General features: G+C 39.4%; 1 protein-coding gene across 1 annotated transcript; it reads left to right on the forward strand.

Annotated features, from left to right (window-relative positions):
- LOC132439552 (ATPase PAAT-like) lies at positions 1-17,115 on the forward strand. Its single transcript, XM_060033896.1, has 6 exons — positions 1-395; positions 1,171-1,374; positions 2,208-2,280; positions 4,394-4,600; positions 11,040-11,494; positions 14,808-17,115. Exons 1-6 carry the CDS (start codon positions 232-234, stop codon positions 15,040-15,042), a joined length of 1,338 nt encoding a protein of 445 aa, XP_059889879.1. The 5' UTR covers positions 1-231; the 3' UTR covers positions 15,043-17,115.
- Positions 17,116-17,531: the final 416 nt, after the last annotated feature.

The raw sequence follows: 17,531 nt of genomic DNA on the forward strand, positions 1-17,531 counted from the left end.
TCCAGCTCTCCCCACACAGCGCTGATTTTGAACCCTCCGCCCAAACCGGCCGGCGCGCGCATGCGGGTTTACAGTAGCTGGTGTCTCCCCACCCCGGCGAGAAGCTGCGGCTCTGGGGTTTGCAGCCGGACGAGGCGGAAGTCGCTCTGTTCCTTTACAGTCCCTCAGTCTGGCGGAAATTAAAGAGCTGTAAGAGAGGTTCCGGAGCTGGCCTGGCGTGTAGGTGGCCAGATGGAGACCGAGACTGTACACCCGCCACTGACCCGCCGCCCGCCGCTGGCCTCTTCCTGGGATGCCGCGTGTGGAGCCCTGGCCCAGAGTCTCCATCTCACCCGGTCTGATCTCGGCGCCCGGGACGCCGACTGGGAGGAGCTGCTGGCGCCGCCTGCCACCGGGTGCGCCGGGCCGGCGGGGACTGGGGTTGTGCTCGGTGCCAGCCACGCTCCTGGGGGAGCCTGGAGGGGAGGCGGGGGCCGTGAGGGGAGAGGGTCTGGACCCGGAGCCGAGCCGGTGACGGGTCTGTGCGGGCGGCGAGGGCGAGGGGGCAGGTCCCGGGTGGCGGGAGGGTGGGGGCGGGCCCGCGGGAAAGAGGAGGCGAGTCCGGCGTGAGCGTCGGGCGCAGGGGACGGGGGGCAGGTGACCTGAAGACTCGGCATTTCACCCCCTTCCCCCTTGTGTCCGTCACGTCGGCTCCTGAGGCCCCCTGTCGGGATCAGAACCGCCTTTCTGTCCCGAAACAAAAACCTCCTGTCGACCAAAATAGGCATTAAAAAAAAATCCAGATGTCGAAAATCTTCCTCAGCTTAGTTTTGAAAATGGAACACTTTGGTCCTTTATTCCATTCTGCACCCCGTCCCACCCCCACTTCTGAACTGTTTTTTAATTTACACTAGCTGCCCAGTACATATATTTCATTAACTGGACAGGCAATTCTAGGAAGTCGCTTAGAATGTATTACAGAAGTCAGGGGAAAAGAGTGGAGAGCCCACACCTCTAAAGCATCATTTCCTTAGGAATTCTGTATTGAGCATTTCGTCAGTGCTTTGCAAGGCGCTTGGTCTCCAAATGCAAATGTAAATGAATAGGATAACATGTCAACCCCTGTGGCCCATTAAGTGGTTTAATGACGGTGTTCAGAGAACTGTATAATATTCTTCCTTTTCTTTTCAGCCAGGATCTGGTGATTTTGAAAAGGAACGTGAACAGCCAAGATGAAAACCCCTGCTTCCTTTACCTGCGATGTGACCCTCCTGGAGGTGAAGAAATCGTTTCTATTGGCATTTTAAGTTCAGCAAGAAATATGGAAGTATACTCAGGAGAGGAGTACTGTGGAACCAGTAGGGGCAAGAATGTTTGTAATGTTCTGGATAACAGGTTTGTGACGTATGCGTGTGGAAGTGTTCTTCTGAAGTAGTGTTTTATTTTCTTGAGCTTTTGTGATATTTATTGATTCTCTGACATTGTATCTGACCTTGGTGCCAGATACTAGGGGAGAGAAGATAAAAACAGACCAGCAGACATAAAAGTTTAGACCTTTAGGGATCTTAAAGACAGTCTAGATCAGCCTAGTTGCTTTTATAAACGTGGAAATTGAGAGCTAGTGGAAGAGAGAGTAGTTGGTAAAAGATCATAGCTAGTTAGTGGAAGACTGATCAGATGAAGTTCTGGTAAGTGTTTCTTGTCTGTTTTCTTTAACTCACAGCGATCTGTTTTCCAAAAATTAAGTTGTCTATCAGTCTGGAACTTTGAACATTTTCCTGTAGGAAACTCTTTACATATGTGCGTGAGCCCAACACTGTGCCATACCAGTATACTTATTTAACCCATTTTATACTTCTTGAGTTTTTTTTCTGATTTCTTACAAAGATTCTGACCTAATCTCTCCTTAATATGAATCAAAATACGAAGTGTTTTATATACCGTGCATGTTGGACATAATGGGTATGTTATTGAGCTTTACAGTGTGCTCTGTGCTACGTAAGTATACATTTGATACCTAATTTCATTTTCTTATACAGCTAGTAAGTGGCAGATGTTGTCTCTGTAGCCAGTGCACTTCAGTAGGAAGTCCCAGCTGTTTATGCCTCACCAGGAAAACTGAATCCAAGGATTTAAATATTGTCCTGGAAACTTTTAATTTTAAATGTAACTGTTAAAAGTGATAATATGTAATTTTTTTTTATAAATTAAATCTTTTTTATTTTTAGTGAACATGAAAAGATTATTTTGTACAAAAAATATCTAAAATTGGAGTCTTCCACACATGCTTGTAAAATAAAGGTAAGTCATTCCTAAATTTTAACTAATTTGAAAACTACAGTTGTTTTTCTACTATATATACCTATTATCTGTAGGTTTGGTAATGTAGTTAGTCCAACTTGGTCCCTGGTTTTAGTTCAGAAATACTCAGTAAACATGTAAAACGAAATTCTTTTCTAAATAATTGTCTACCTCTTTCAAAATTTGAACATTTATTATTTACAGCAATGTCATTACATGTACGATTGATAATACAGTGGTATTGTACTTTTAAGCCTTGAAAAACTGTGATGAAAAAAAGTTTTTTAAATCGAGGTATAGTTTATTTACAATAATACATAAGTTTAAAAAATTTTTTATCTTTATATAAAACTTAGGTGCCAAAAAAAAGCACAAGCAGTTTTGGTCCCAGAATATGGAGAAAGAGAGAATATAGTTAGAGAAGTTTCAGACAAGAGCACCAGAAAGTTAAAGGGATTTGGACTGCTGTCTTCAGCATGAAAAATATTGTTAAGGTGAACTTTCCTGATGTCATCAGATCTAGGGAAAGGGTACAGAGCTGGAAATCATAAGCCCTGACTATTAAGTGAGCTCTTTTGCTGACTAGCAGAATAACCTTGGGCAAGTTTCTTCACCTGTTTGGACCTACTTCATGGGTAATATTAGGAGACTAAGGAAAATAAATCTTGGATTATTTTTATCTCTAAAATTCTATGCTGATTATTACTTACAGAAGAGCACAGAACTGATTATCCCAAGATGTTGTTTTACGTGTATATACTAATAGCTTCTGAAGTCATTTAAATAAGGTGATTCATTCATCCAACAAATACTGGAGTGCCTATTGATGCCAGATACTGTACTTGGCATTTAGGAATTGGCAGTTATGAAATAAATTGGAATGGAGCCCTCATTCCAATTCTAATATTATAGTGGGCAAGACAGATAATAGGTTGACTCAGTGTGTAAAATAGGTACTACATTCGCTAGTGAGAAGGGCTTGGGGGTTAAAAAGCAGAACAGGGATAATATGGAGGTTGGAATGTGGGTGTTTACATTTCATGAGGCATTTACTTACTTGTTGATGACAGTCACATCTTTGGTGCCACACTGAGTTTTTAGATCATGGGTCTGTGTTCGCCTGTGTCTTTGTGTGATATATGGGTTTGTTGTGTCTCTGAAGGTGAATGGTATTTGAAACTGTGCTGTGGAAGTGCCAGGGAGTGAAAGAGTGTTTCATTTAGGGAAATCCTTGGGTTTGTATGAAGGCTTCTTCTGGGCCAATAGTATACGTAAGTTAAAAGTAATAGTTACTGATGCATATGTTTGAGCACTTACTCAATGATATATACTGGAAATTTTAACACATAATCCTCATAACAACCATGTGAACTCATTTTACTCCTGACTCAAGTTTGGCATTTGCCCGTGGTCACGCAGGCAGAGCCATCGCTGAACACAGGTCTCTCTGATTCTAAATGCTGTGTTTGTTCCACTTTGCTGCTTTGTTGTCCTATACCACACATGAAATGTCTTTTGGCCTAGAAGCATGGACAACGTGAAGAAGCATAAAGCATTGGAAAAGCTACTGGGATAGAAGCCAGATGAGCTAGGGTCAAAGCTTGACCTTTATTTACTCTTTTCACAAGTTAGAAAATCATCGTGAACTCATCTTTTCTATATGTAAACCATTGTGCTCTCTTAAGTCATCTGGACATTCTCTTAGAATTCCTTTAGAATTCATTTTAAGTTCTAAAATACTGACTTATGTTTAGTATTTCAGCAAATACTTTGCATGGGTTTCTAGAGAGTCTTATTTTGTATTAAATAATATTATAGCAAGTTTCAGTATGTTAAGGTTTCAGATTGGTATAGTTTATCCTTAATTCCTTAAATTATTAAGTAAAACATTATTTACACTTAATTTTTTAGTTGCAGTAAGACTTTTTAAATTCATGTAGTACTTTTTAGCCTTTTTCTGACTATGACTAGAGAAAACTTAAAAATGTACTTGAAGTTAATTTTCAGATTCTTGAATGCTTCAGTCTGACTGCAGTATTAACAAGAAGTGACCTTAAATAATGATTGTTTTTATTATCATTATTAATTTTCCTGAACTTTTGTTTTATATTAGTTGCTCTCCCTTGGCGAAAAGCAGTGTGTGTTCATCAGTAAAGTTGTGGTACACATGAGGCCAGTTTTGGCAAATTCTTCAGCAGGCTGTCCTGCTCTAGGATCAAGGATAGACCTGGAGAGGGTCCAAACCATCATAGAGTCCTTGGGGTCAAAGTTATCACCTGGAGCTCAGCAACTGATGAATATGGTTAGATTCCAACAGCAGGTGAGTAGAAATGGATTTCTTTCCAAATACCATTAAAATTCTTTAAATAATGGATTCTTACAAAGACTTGTGGTGACATAAATTTTTTCCTTTCAACTTTTATTATTTTTTTTAACAATTTATTTTGGTTCAGAATTCTTTTTTTTTTTTTTTAGTTTTTAAATTTTGTATTTTTTTAAATAAGTTATTTAATTAATTAATTTTGGCTGCGTTGGGTCTTCGTTGGTGTGCATGGGCTTTCTCTAGTTGCAGCAAGCACGGGCCACTCTTTATTGCGGTGCTCAGCCTCTCATTGTGGTGGCCTCTCTTGTTTTAGAGTGCGGGCTCTAGGCGTGGGGGCTTCAGTAGTTCTGGCGCACGGGCTTAGTTGCTCCGTGGCATGTGGGATCTTCCCGGACCAGGGCTTGAACCTGTGTCCCTGGCATCGGCAGGCGGATTCTTAACCACTGCACCACTAGGGAAGTCCCTCAATTTTATTATTATTATTATTTTTTTTAATTTTATTTATTTATTTTTATTTTTGGCTGTGTTGGGTCTTCGTTTCTGTGCGAGGGCTTTCTCTAGTTGCGGCGAGCGGGGGCCACTCTTCATCGCGGTGCGCGGGCCTTTCACTGTCGCGGCCTCTCTTGTTGCGGGGTACAGGCTCCAGACACGCAGGCTCAGTAGTTGTGGCTCACAGGCCTAGTTGCTCTGCGGCATGTGGGATCTTCCCAGACCAGGGTTCGAACCCTTGTCCCCTGCATTGGCAGGCAGATTCTCAACCACTGCGCCACCAGGGAAGCCCCAACTTTTATTATTGATTTGACTGTTACCTTTACTGACTTTGGTAAAAATAGCATCTTGCAAAAAAAATGTTTTTGGTACAGACTTCACAGTTTTCTATGAATTCTCTTGCTCATTCATTCAGCAAGCATTTATTAAGCTCCTTCTTGAAGTATAAGACACTGTTTTGGTTAACTTTCGAAGATTCAAAGATCAGCCTGTCTTTAAGGATCTTTATTTGTAGTCTTATTAGGAGAGTCAGGGTATCTAAGTGGGGAATGATGAGGAATGCTAAGAGAGGCTTATTAAAGGAAGTAGCGTTTTGTCTAGGCCTTTAAAGAGGAAGGGTGGGATTAGACAAGTAAACTTGGAGGGGTGCAACTTAAGAGGTAGAGAACAGTATGGATTAAATCTTCAGTGCTAGAGGAATAGGATGTAGCTAGGAAATGAATAGAAGTTCATTTCTCTGGAGTGAATAAGTGAGAGGGGAAGTTTCAGGTAGACTGGGGCTGGATCTTAGAGGATTTTGAATGATGTTATAGAGTTTGTGGGTGTTTTCTAGCTCTGTTTTAATAAATTTAATCCGCTATTATGTGTAAGATGAGTCAGTAGGAAAGATGCGTCAACAGAAAGTGAGGCTACGAGAAGGAAAGCAGCTCTGTGTTATTTCCATCATCCAGAGGACAGTTAATGAGAGTCTAAACTTGGAAGGAGTAACCTGATGCTGGATTGTGAGAGGCTACAGCAGTGGGGCCATTGGGACTTGACAACTAACTTAAGATGGGTTCTGTGGGAGAAAAACAGAATCAAAGGTGAAACTGAAGTTTTGAAAATGGTGTTACCGTAATATACATAGAACCCAAGGGGGGAAGCGACTTGGGGAAAAGGAGTGTAATTTGGGAGTGTTGCGTTTTAGATGTGAATAACACATGCCCTGGGGTGATGATGTGAGGCTATGGAAACACAGGTGGGGCTGGTGGAGTGGAGGGAGGTTTGGGAGGAGCATGCCTAGTAGATGATGGGGAAGCGGGTGAGGGGAGAGACCGGAGCCAGGAAGGAAGACCCTGGGAGAGTAGGTGCGTTTGCTAAGAATACGGGGAGAGGAAAAGGGAGCCAGAAGAGCAGGTCACGGCAGTGCTTAAGAGTCGCAAGAGATCTGATGTCAGGAGACCTGAATTCAAAGCTCTTAGTGCTGTTATTTGGCATCGCTTCCTCTTTTTGAGGATAAATTTCTTCGTGTTTACAATCTAAACGATAATACTGGTAAGATTATAGGATGAAAGTTAAAACCAATAATATGAGTTTAAAAGCTTGCATAACTTTTGTGAGATTTGCCGATATTAATTTAGGACGAGGATCATTGGATCGGCAGGCAGACACAGGAGAGCAGGAGAGTTGCTCATGATCTTGGAAAGCATGGAAAGGAGAGCTGTGAAATGAACAGCGTCCGCACTCTCCTTGCTCTGGCACTAGCATCTCACCTCCATACCTCAGGAGGCTCCTAGCTGGTCCTCCTGCACCACGCTCCCTCTCCACAGTGCAGCCAGCATGGCCTCATCAGACTCGACGTCCCCTGTGTCAAGCCCCCTGACTGCTTCCCTTGACACTCAGAACTAATCCAGGTTCCTTACGCTCTCACCTGAGATCTGGGCCCTCGTTACCTCCTCAGCCTCATCTCCTGCTGCATCTCCTTACATGCCTTGCTCTAGACATTCTGATGTGGGTATTCCACAAACATCCAGATGTGCTCCCACCTCAGGACCTTTGCCCTCTTAACCGTTCTCTTTGGCCAGAATCCTCTCTTCCTGGCCTTAGCAAGTCTGCCTTTTTCTTGTTATTTCAACCTCATCTTAAACGTTCCATCTTGAATGACACCTTCCCTAACCACCCTGATTAAAATATTAGCCTTTTCCTCCACATCTGTATCATGTGTTTTCATCAGCGCTTTCTTGCCTGTTTCTGTTTATGTGTTGTTCTGTGTATCTCATTAAGATATAAGCTTTGTGCAAAGACGACCTGTCTGTCTAGTTTATGGCTCCGAGTAAATTTTACATAATCTATATGCCCTTTGGATTATCAACTAAATACTCCTTGGAGATCTTCAGGGGGTCAGTTTGAATAGTGATGAGATGGAAACCAGATTTTGAGGGATTAGATGGTAAATGGGTAGTTAGAATGTGGAGGTAGCCAGGGTAAAGTGGGTTGTTTCAAGAATGATAGAGATAAGGAACCTGCCGGTATCAGAATCCCTTGGAATGTTTATAAAGTGCAGAATCCTGGCCCTCACCAGTGACCTGAAACACTGAGCTTGTGATCCAGGACTCACCTATCTTATACAGGCAATGCCAGATGAGTCTTATGCATAGCATATTTTAAGAACAGATGTTTGAGGGGAAGGATCCAGTGGACATAGAGATTAAACATTTAAAAACAAAGTTTTTGTGTGTGGAAAATTTTGGAAACATTAGAGAGGGTTAATGAATTAAGTAAAATCAGTTCATGGACTGATTTTTATGTTTTAAAACCTTGACTTTGGAAAAGAAATGACGTGAATAGTCGTTTGTGGGGTTTTTTGCCCATGTTTTTAGGGTTTTTTGTTTCATTCCCAAAATAATACATTTTCTTTGCTATGAATTTCCGTCCATTCACAAGTACATAAGGTATGTTGTAAGACGGCTCTCCCAACTCTCATCCTATTCCCAAGCTTGGTGTGTGTCCTTGTCGCATTTTCTATCATATAGAAACACAAGTCCTCCAACCAACAGCACGTGTGTTGTAACCCCCCAACACACGTGCTAAATCATTATCTATGGGGACATTTGGGAAACCCCCTGGGGAAGAAAGAAGGTGATCCTGTTAAATCGTCTTTTAAACATGCTAATAAAAGTCTTCTTTCTCGTGGGGAGGCTATATTTATGAATGATTCTCACAGGATATACCTGGTTCTCTAGGATTGCTTTTGTCCACAAACAAGGAATCCATGGAATGTCTTCCTGGAAAGTCATTTAAGCTCTGTAACTATCTGTTGAGTATAAAGTAGGGATGTTTCATGATCAGAACCTCTCCTTCTATGGAAGGGGTGTAAACCCACACTGTTTGGAACCTTCATATGTTAATTGGGGCAGGGCCTGTCCTGATGAGGAAAGAAAGGACCTGGGGAGCAGCTTTCTAGACTCCCTGCTTCACCTTTGCCTTGTGGTTCCTTGTTTCCTGGAAAGTTTCTTAAAGTGATTTCTTCTTTCCTTGTATTTGAAGTTCACATGTGCTGACTTTCATTTGTTTTTGCTTTAGCAATTTAGAATAATTGAGTAGGAATTCTGAGTCAAAGTGCCTGGCATATAGTTGTCATTTAATGTTATCTGAGGGAAAGCTGTGCCCGACTTTCTCAAAGAAAATATATTCAGTTATTCAAGGTTTTCACTGTTTACCTTTTTCATCTTAAAAAAGTAAAAAGATCTTTTTTCTTGCATTTTCAAGGTGATACTTGTTCAAATTCTTTATAATTAAAAAAGTTAAAGACAGTGTCTTGAGAAATCCTACAAGATGTTCAGAGATAAACAGTTTTTCAAAAATCTGGGGGTATATGTGTACATATATGAAATTAAGTATACACATGTACAAGTATGTGGACACAATTCTACATAAATGCTTTCATGTTTTTTTAGGCTGCTCTGTAATTTTTTTTTTCACATAAAATATGACACGGACCCTAAACAGTAAGTACGTATGAATTATTTTATACATATTCTTCTGCCTACTTTTAAAAGGGTTTGAGGTGCCTTGCAAGACAACATACGACAGCTCAAGAAAATTAAGAATTGAATAAAGTCAAACAAAAGGAGCAGAAGAATAGTCATCAGCAACTAAGGTTGGGTCATTTACTGCACTGCCATATAGATTAACCTGTGAATTTCTTAACATTTAATTCAAAGTGAAAAATAATCACCGTAAGAGCTTTTATCTGAGAAAAATATGACTAATTTTTATAATCAGTGAATTTATTATAATAAAATATTACTGTATATCAAAATAGAAAAACTCGTATAGCATGTCTTAATTCCATTTGGATTTTTTAATTATAAGTTCTGCCAAATTAATTTTCGCGTACGATTTTGACATTGATTCCACTATTTATGTGATTGCTGTTTTGTAGAATTTTCAATTTTTTATCATAAAATTTTTTTGCAGTACCAGAATTTTGCCACTACCAAAAATAATTGAGTTTTTCCTTTATGACTGAGTAAAGCTCCTTTTCACCTAAGGAGAGTTGTCTAATTTTTAAATTTTGTAAATATAATTGTATGTAATCCTCGTTTTCAGGAATAATTTAAGATTTTTTCGAAACTTGCATTCAATAGAAGAAGGTAAGATTTCTTTATAAAGAGAGTTTCTCCAACAGGCAGTTCAGTAGAAGTTCCGTGGGGCCTTTGTTGTTCCCACCCTACCAACATCCCTGCTCCCGTCATTCCCCTATCCTGCTATATTTTCCCTAAAGTATTTATCACCATCTCTATTCACAGGATGTATTGTCTTTCTTTCTTTTTTTCTTTGTTGTTTGTCTCTCCCTGCTCCCTAGATTGTAGTGTCCACAGATCAGCAATTTTCATTTGTTTTCTTCACTGGCTTATTACCAGTGACTGAGACAGTACCTAACACAGAGTAGATTTGTGGTGAATATTTGTTGAATGAATGAGTTTGGGGCTGGCTTAATCCAAGAATCATTTTTTAGAATATCCACAAAATATACGGACTGAGGGTCTTCACCTAATCTTGTGTAATTTTCTCAGTCTCTCTCACTAGATACTGAGCAACATTAAGTATGAGATGATATCCCCTATAAGAATCCCTAGTAGAGTTCTGTGTTTAGAATTTAGGATGGAGGTGTATAACTTAACATTTAGATAGGCTAGAGGTAGTTCTGCTTTTCTCTTGTGGAAAAATTGAAGAGCATAGCAAGAACATGGCCCGGTGTAGGAGACAGTGTAACCTGCTCTCAAAGGTGAGCCTGAGTCTTCTCAGGAAATAATATAGCATAGCCGGTTGAGTTGAGGCCACAAAACATAATCATTACCCTCCAAATTATTAAGGCAGACTTAGCCAAAAGGTAGGTCGTTTTAGTCATTGAAAATGTCACAGAAGTACTCATATAACATCATACTTTAAATATGTAACTATCTGGTCTGTCTTCCAGTGAAAATAAGTTGCATATCCTTAGGTTGGCTCACCATATGTGATGATGGGCAGATGATTTTTAGTTCTATGAAAGTTATCAGTTACTGTGACTCAGCTGAGAATACTACATTTTTACCATATATTAAGGAGGCCTTTGTAGTGGAAACATTAAAATAAGCCCGTGCAATTTTACTAAGTGTGCTTGTATTTATTTGAATATTTTCCTTAGCAAAACTACTGAAATGATTAGAAGTCCTGACTCTGGAGTTCGGTGGCCTGGGTTCCAGTCCTGCTTCTGCCACTGACTAGTTGTGTTACCTTGGCCAAGCTAACTTTAGTCTTGGTTTCCTAACTTGATATTGGGATAGTAGTTATAGCTTACTCCATGTGAAAGTTCTGGGGATCAAATAAAAGTAGGCAGGTTGCCTGACTCTGAGTTACTCCAGAGGTTATCTGTCATTATCACTCATGTTAATAATAACATTTTCATATTTACCTTGCTTAGAATTGTATTCCCATCGGACAGCAGCTTCAGTCAGTTTTGGGAAGCACTGGATTCAAGCACATGATCGGACTGCAATCATCATCTGCTTCAGGGGCCTTCGACAAGTCATCCCCCACACCTTTCCCTTCCAGGACTAGATTGACATCTGGAAACGTGGCTGAAGACTTAAAAGCTTACATTGATAAAAGTGCGCAGCCAGCTGGTGGAGGAAATATGACAAGCCTCCAAGAGTGTAAAATTGTGCCACAAAACCATTCTCTTCCTGAGAATGATCTTAAGAATGCAGTATCTTCTTTGTTACCAAAGAAAGCAAGCGACAGCTCACATATACCTAACTCTGAGTTGCTGCCTGTCCTGCAGAATCTGTGTAGTCAAGTGAACCATCTCCGTGTGGGACCCAACACCAAGTGGCAGGAAAGCATCACCAAGCCCGGCGAAGGCGTTGTTGGTGTTACGTGAGTGTCTAAGACAAGTGTGGTTTCGATTGGGGGCGGGAGGCGGGAGGCAGGTGGAGGAAAGCAGGTTTGTTTCAATAACTACTGCCTGAAAATGTTTCCAGAGAGGATTGTAGGAGCTTTCACATTTCACCATTAACACACTATAGGAAGGAAATACTCAGCAGAGTAGGATGGATTGCTTTGAAAGAAGTGGGTCAAACTGGAGGCGCCGAGCACTTCTCAGGCATCTGATGGAAGGGGTACAAGCAGCAGATAGGGTCAGAGTAGAGAGTTGTCTGCATGAATGGAGAGGAGCTGTGGTGACCATGATATGTACATTTTTTGCCTGATTATATGAAGTGAGCCATTGTAACATTTCCTCTGTAGATCGTGTGTGACCTAGGCTAATTTCGGAGTCATCCAAACATTTTTCAACTCTGAACTATTTCTAGTTTACAGGCCCTTATCCCCTGATCTCATAATTCCAATTTTTTCCAGTCCTGCTTTGATTGAGGGGTGGCAAAGTGTTTAGTATGTTCCCCATCCTTTATATAGATGTAATGTGTCCAAATTTTGCATTAGATTGGAATTCAGGACTCTAATCATAGTTCTAGCTTAACTATTTTGCCTTAGTGTTTAAATCTTTTGGTTTAGACATTTTTCCCATGTAAAATGAGGGAGTTGTATTGGTTGAAATTTTAATGTCTCTAATAGCATTGAAATTTGAGGAGTTTAATAAGTTATTGAAAAAAAGTCGTTCTTACTTGGGCAGGACAAGGAAGGATAACAGTAGTCTTTAATAGTTGATAGTCTACATCAGTGTTAACCTATGATATGACAAAACAAAACAAACAAATAATAAAACCCAAAGAAAAAAACCCTAAATATTTAAAAACTGCTTCTGGGTCCAGCTGAGATGGAATGTCCCCATTTCCTCAGATCCCCCACTTTACCAATAAAATCCCTGGACATAATCCAGCAAACATACAAAGACTGTAAAAGGTGGAAAGAAGTCAGATTGCTCAGGGACTGTGGGGCTTAGTGTTCCTTGGTTCCTAGTTGCCTGCGAGTTTCTTTCATCATAGATGGGTATAGGATTTTGTCAAATACTTTTCCTATGGCCATTCATATGATCATGAATTTTCTTCTGTAGTCTGTTCATATGGTGAATTACATTAATTTCAAAAACTGAACCTGCCTTGTATACCTAGAATAAATCCCACTTGGTTGTGGGCTGTAATTCTTTTTTACACAATGCTGGATCTGATCTGCTAATATTTTGTTGAGTATTCTTGCATCTAATTCATTAGAGATACTGGTCTGTATTTTTCTTGTACTGTCTTTGTCCGGTTTTCACGAGGGTGATACTGGCCTCATAAGATGAGTTCTACATCTTAGAAGAGATTGTGTAAAATCGGTGTTATCTCTTCTTAAGATGTTTGGTGGAAGTCTCTAAGGAAAGCAGCTGGGCCTGGTTATTTCTTTCCTGGAAACTGTTAAATTACCAATTCAATTTCTAACATAGTAAAGTTGTCAATTCTCCCTATTGATATGCAGGCTTAATATTATGCATATTGAAATCCCACCACAATATTTGGCAGACATAAGCAGGATCATTTTCAAAATTATATGAAAAACAAAAGAGGTAGAATAGCTAAAACAACTTTGAAAAAGAAGAATGAAGTGGGAGGACTCACTCTTCCCAGTGTCGAGTCTTATGTAGTTAGAGTATTCAAGATGATGTAGTGATGGCAGAGGGACAGACACATAGGTCAATGGAACATAATGGAGGGCTCAGAAATAGACCCACAAAAGTATGCTCAACTGATTTTTGACAAAAGTGCAACAGCAATTCAATAAAGGAAGAATAGTCTTTTTAACCCACGGTGATGGAGCAATTGGTTATCCGAAGGGCAAAAAGTGAACCATGACCCAAACCTCATACCTTATACAAAAATTAGCTCAAAGTGGATCGTAGGGCTTCCCTGGTGGTGCAGTGGTTGAGAGTCCGCCTGCTGATGCAGGGGGCACCGGTTCGTGCCCCGGTCCGGGAAGATCCCACATGCCACGGAGTGGCTGGGCCCGTGAGCTGAGCCATGGCCGTTGAGCCTGCGCGTCCGGAGCCTGTGCTCCGCAACGGGAGAGGCAACAACAGGGAGAGGCCCGCGTACCACAAAAAAAAAAAAAAATGGATCGTAGACGTAAATGTAAAACATAAAGCTATAAAACTTTTCTAATAATACATAGGGGACAAACTTTGGGGACCTAAGACAAGACTTCATAGATATGACACCAAAAGCAAGGTAATAGAAAATTTGATATATTGGATGCCATGAAAATGTAATACTTTTGCCCTGTGAACGACTCTGTTAAGAGGAATAAAATACAAATTACAAAGTGGGGAAAAATATTGGCAAATTACGTATCCAACAAATGACATATCTAAAATACAGAAAGAACTGTCAAAACTCAACATTAAAAAAATCCAATTAGAACATGGGCAGAAGACATAGACATTTTATCAGAGAGGATGTACAAAAAGCAAATAAGCAAATGAAAAGATGTGTGACTGACCTCAGGGCTATTAAGGAAACGCATATTAAAACGACAATATACCACTATACAGTTATATAAATGGCTAAAATAAAAAGTTTAAAAGTGGTAAAAACAGCAAGTACTGATGAGGATGTGGAGAAACTGGATCTCATTTTAAATCCTGTGAGGTTTTAAAATGGTACAGCCACTCTAAAAAATATTTTAGCAGTTTCTAATAACTAAACGTACAGTTGTGCTCCTGGGCATTCATCCCAGAGAAATGAAAACATCTGTCCACACAAAAGCCTGTACACAGTTGTTGTTCATAGAAGCTTGTTGTTGTTCATAGAAGCTTCCAGTAATTTAATAAAGTTGTGTGGATTAAAAAAGAAAAAAACTATTTAAATTGTACAGTTGCTTGGGGAAGTACTTAGAAAACCTTAAAAAAATCTTGCAAGATTACTTTAGATTTGGAGCTCAAAATCAAAAGGACCCTTTCTAAAGAGTCATTCTTTGAGGGTAGAAATTCCATCATCTTCATTTTTATATTCTCATTTCAATTGTATGCTTAAATGTTTGAAGAATTGAAGAAATAGAATGCTTTGGGCATTCAGGATTGCGGTCACCTGTTGAGTGTGTATTTTAGAACCTGGAAGTGTGCTGTATGGAGACAGTATAGTTGTGGAGACAAATTTCAGCAATGTGTGTTGGCTGCTTTATCGTACTACAGTTTGGTTGTTTTTGTTATAATATTAGGGAAAATTGTTACATTATTATTTTTTTAATTTACTTTTAGAATGGAAGAGCAATCCATTTGTTCCTACTTGGAAAAGATTCTTTCTAAAAATATGGAACTGATGGAAAAGAAACTTATGGACTACATTGATCAGCGAATATATAAACTCCAGGAGCACATAGATAATAAGATTGCTTTGTTAGTGGACTTGCTGCAAAGTCCCAACTCCCCACCCTCTGGCACGCCTCTAAGACATTATGACTCTGGAGAAAGACTTCCAAATGGAGAAAGATAGCACTGAACATGTTCAAAGTACTACAGATATTTATTACATATTTATTACAAATCCAAACCCCAAAAAGTCAAAGCAACTATTTAATGTCATTTGAGGATCACGGTTTACTTACGTAAAGCAATCTCAGTGTTCATTTTAACTGACTGTTCCTGTAAATCTCATCCTGTACACTAAGAGTTAACATGATAGGGTCAAAAATTATTTTTGTTTTCCATATTTTTCACTTTTATAAGAAATTCACATATACTTGCTTAAAGTGTTCAAGTTTTTTAAGGATTTCTAATGCTTTTCATTAGTTGATAGTTTATATGTGTTTGATTGGAATACTCTTAATTTTTAGAAAGACCTTATGTTTTACGGGTATACAAAATGCTTAGAATACTTGATTGTTATTTTTTCTTTTTCTAATTGATCTTAGAAAACTGGGTACTTAAGACTTGCAACCTTTAATTTCAGATCACCATATTACCTTTTTTATTGTTTATTTCAGATAAAAAATTAGATGTGATATTTGGCATGTGTAAAATTGGTTTACATTAGGGCCATTAATTTTGTGTTCTGTCACACTGTAGTTATGGATAGAAAAGTAAAAATTAGAACTGACCTATTCTTTGTTAGGATTATTACTTTAGATTTTATGTTTGATGTAAAATGAGAGAAGTCATCTTGTTTGATCTCCATCAACTCAGAAAGTAGAAGGAATTCTCTCCTTTTCTGAGCTGATACAGGTTCTTCTTTCCAGAGCCCTTTTCGGATTGAAGTGTGAAATGCTGAGGTTCTGCATTGAAGGATTAAGGCATATGAATCAAGGAGATTGCAGATCTCTCTGGCAGACATGATTTTCAGAAATTATACCTATTGTATATGTGTTGTAAGGTGATATATTTGCATCTGAAAAATAAATGCGTCCACTCTGGAAAGTACTTGTCTTAAACAAATAAAAATATTGTTTTTTCATCTAATATTTAAGATGAAAAAGGATGGTTTACACTCATTTAGTATGTTGTATTTTGATGAATTTAGTTCTTTGAAGTGAAAACTAATATAAAGTGTGGTCATTTATTAATCACTCTGACCTTAGGGACATGAGGACTTGTATATTACTTTTATCAGTCTTTTCCTAATTTATTAACAACATATGTAGCCATTAGGTAACATTTCTTTCAGCACTCAGGAGAAATGTGTCTCATTTAAAGCTGAACCCTTTCATTAATAGTTTATACAATTTCTAAAAAAAAAAAAAATAGTTTATACAATTTCTGATTATTGTGGTCTGTTCTTTGATTCACAAATTGCTTTAATATAATTATAACGAGAACACATGGGCTATGTTTTCTAAAGTAATTAAAATAAATACAATATTCATGATTATAGTAGTAGAAATAATTCAGATGAGCTTTAATTCCTGATCATCCATTTCTTAATTTCTCCATGTTAATGAAAACCTAAATTATATTTTATATATATTAGAGATTCATAGTTATTGATTTTCTTATACTTACAAATTGCTCTATGTATGTATATGTAATTGCTTTATTAAAATTATTATCACCTAAGAAAATACTGCCTGCTCAGATAGGAGGAACAGACCACAGTATGTACAAAATATCTATTAAGTCTTTTTTTTCTTGTAACTTTTCTGCCCTTGTATGCGGCACACCCAGTAAGTCAAGTCTGGGAAATCAGGGCTGGCAAATGCACCTTCACAGGTGTCACGGTAACCGCTGCAGTTTGAGGTGGCTGCAAGGGGTGTGTGGGTGATCAAAAATTAAATCAAGATACAGGTTACGGGGGACTTCCCTGGTGGCGCAGTAGTAAAGAATCCGCCTGCCAGTGCAGGGGACATGGGTTCCAGCCCTGGTCCGGGAGGATCCCACGTGCCATGGACAACTAAGCCCGTGTGCTATAACTACTGATCCTGCGCTCTAGAGCCCGTGAGCCACAACTACTGAGCCCGCACGCCTACAGCCCGTGCTCCACAAGAAGCCACCGCAATGAGAAGCCCACGCACTGCAGTGAAGAGTAGCCCCCCACTCTCTGCAACTAGAGAAAGCCCGCACACAGCAACGAAGACGCAGCGCAGCCAAAAATAAATAAATTTATAAAAATAAAAAAAGATACAGGTTACATATTTTAATTTCCACATTGCCTCGCCTTTGAGTATTAATTCATCTCTTTCTTTCCTGTGGTAGCATATTAAGTTTTTCATCCCTCTATCATCACTGGACTTTGATCCTTTTAGGTTCAGGGCAAGGAGTGAGTTTGTGTGTTGCTGCCACGTGGCTCATAAACAGAGACGACCACTGGAGGCTCTTCCTCACTTAGCCCCAGCCTGGCTTTCCAGGCTCATTGGCCACCACCACATGACCTGCGTTGCAGCGCGCCCTTTCTTCCCAAGTCTCCTCAAGCTGCTGCTTCCAGCAGATGAGAGTCCTCGTGCACTGATCCCTACCTCTTCCTGCCCTAAATCACACTACTGTTCAAAGCTT

The sequence above is a fragment of the Delphinus delphis genome, chromosome 16, assembly GCF_949987515.2.
Source record: "Delphinus delphis chromosome 16, mDelDel1.2, whole genome shotgun sequence".
Lineage (NCBI taxonomy): Eukaryota > Metazoa > Chordata > Mammalia > Artiodactyla > Delphinidae > Delphinus > Delphinus delphis.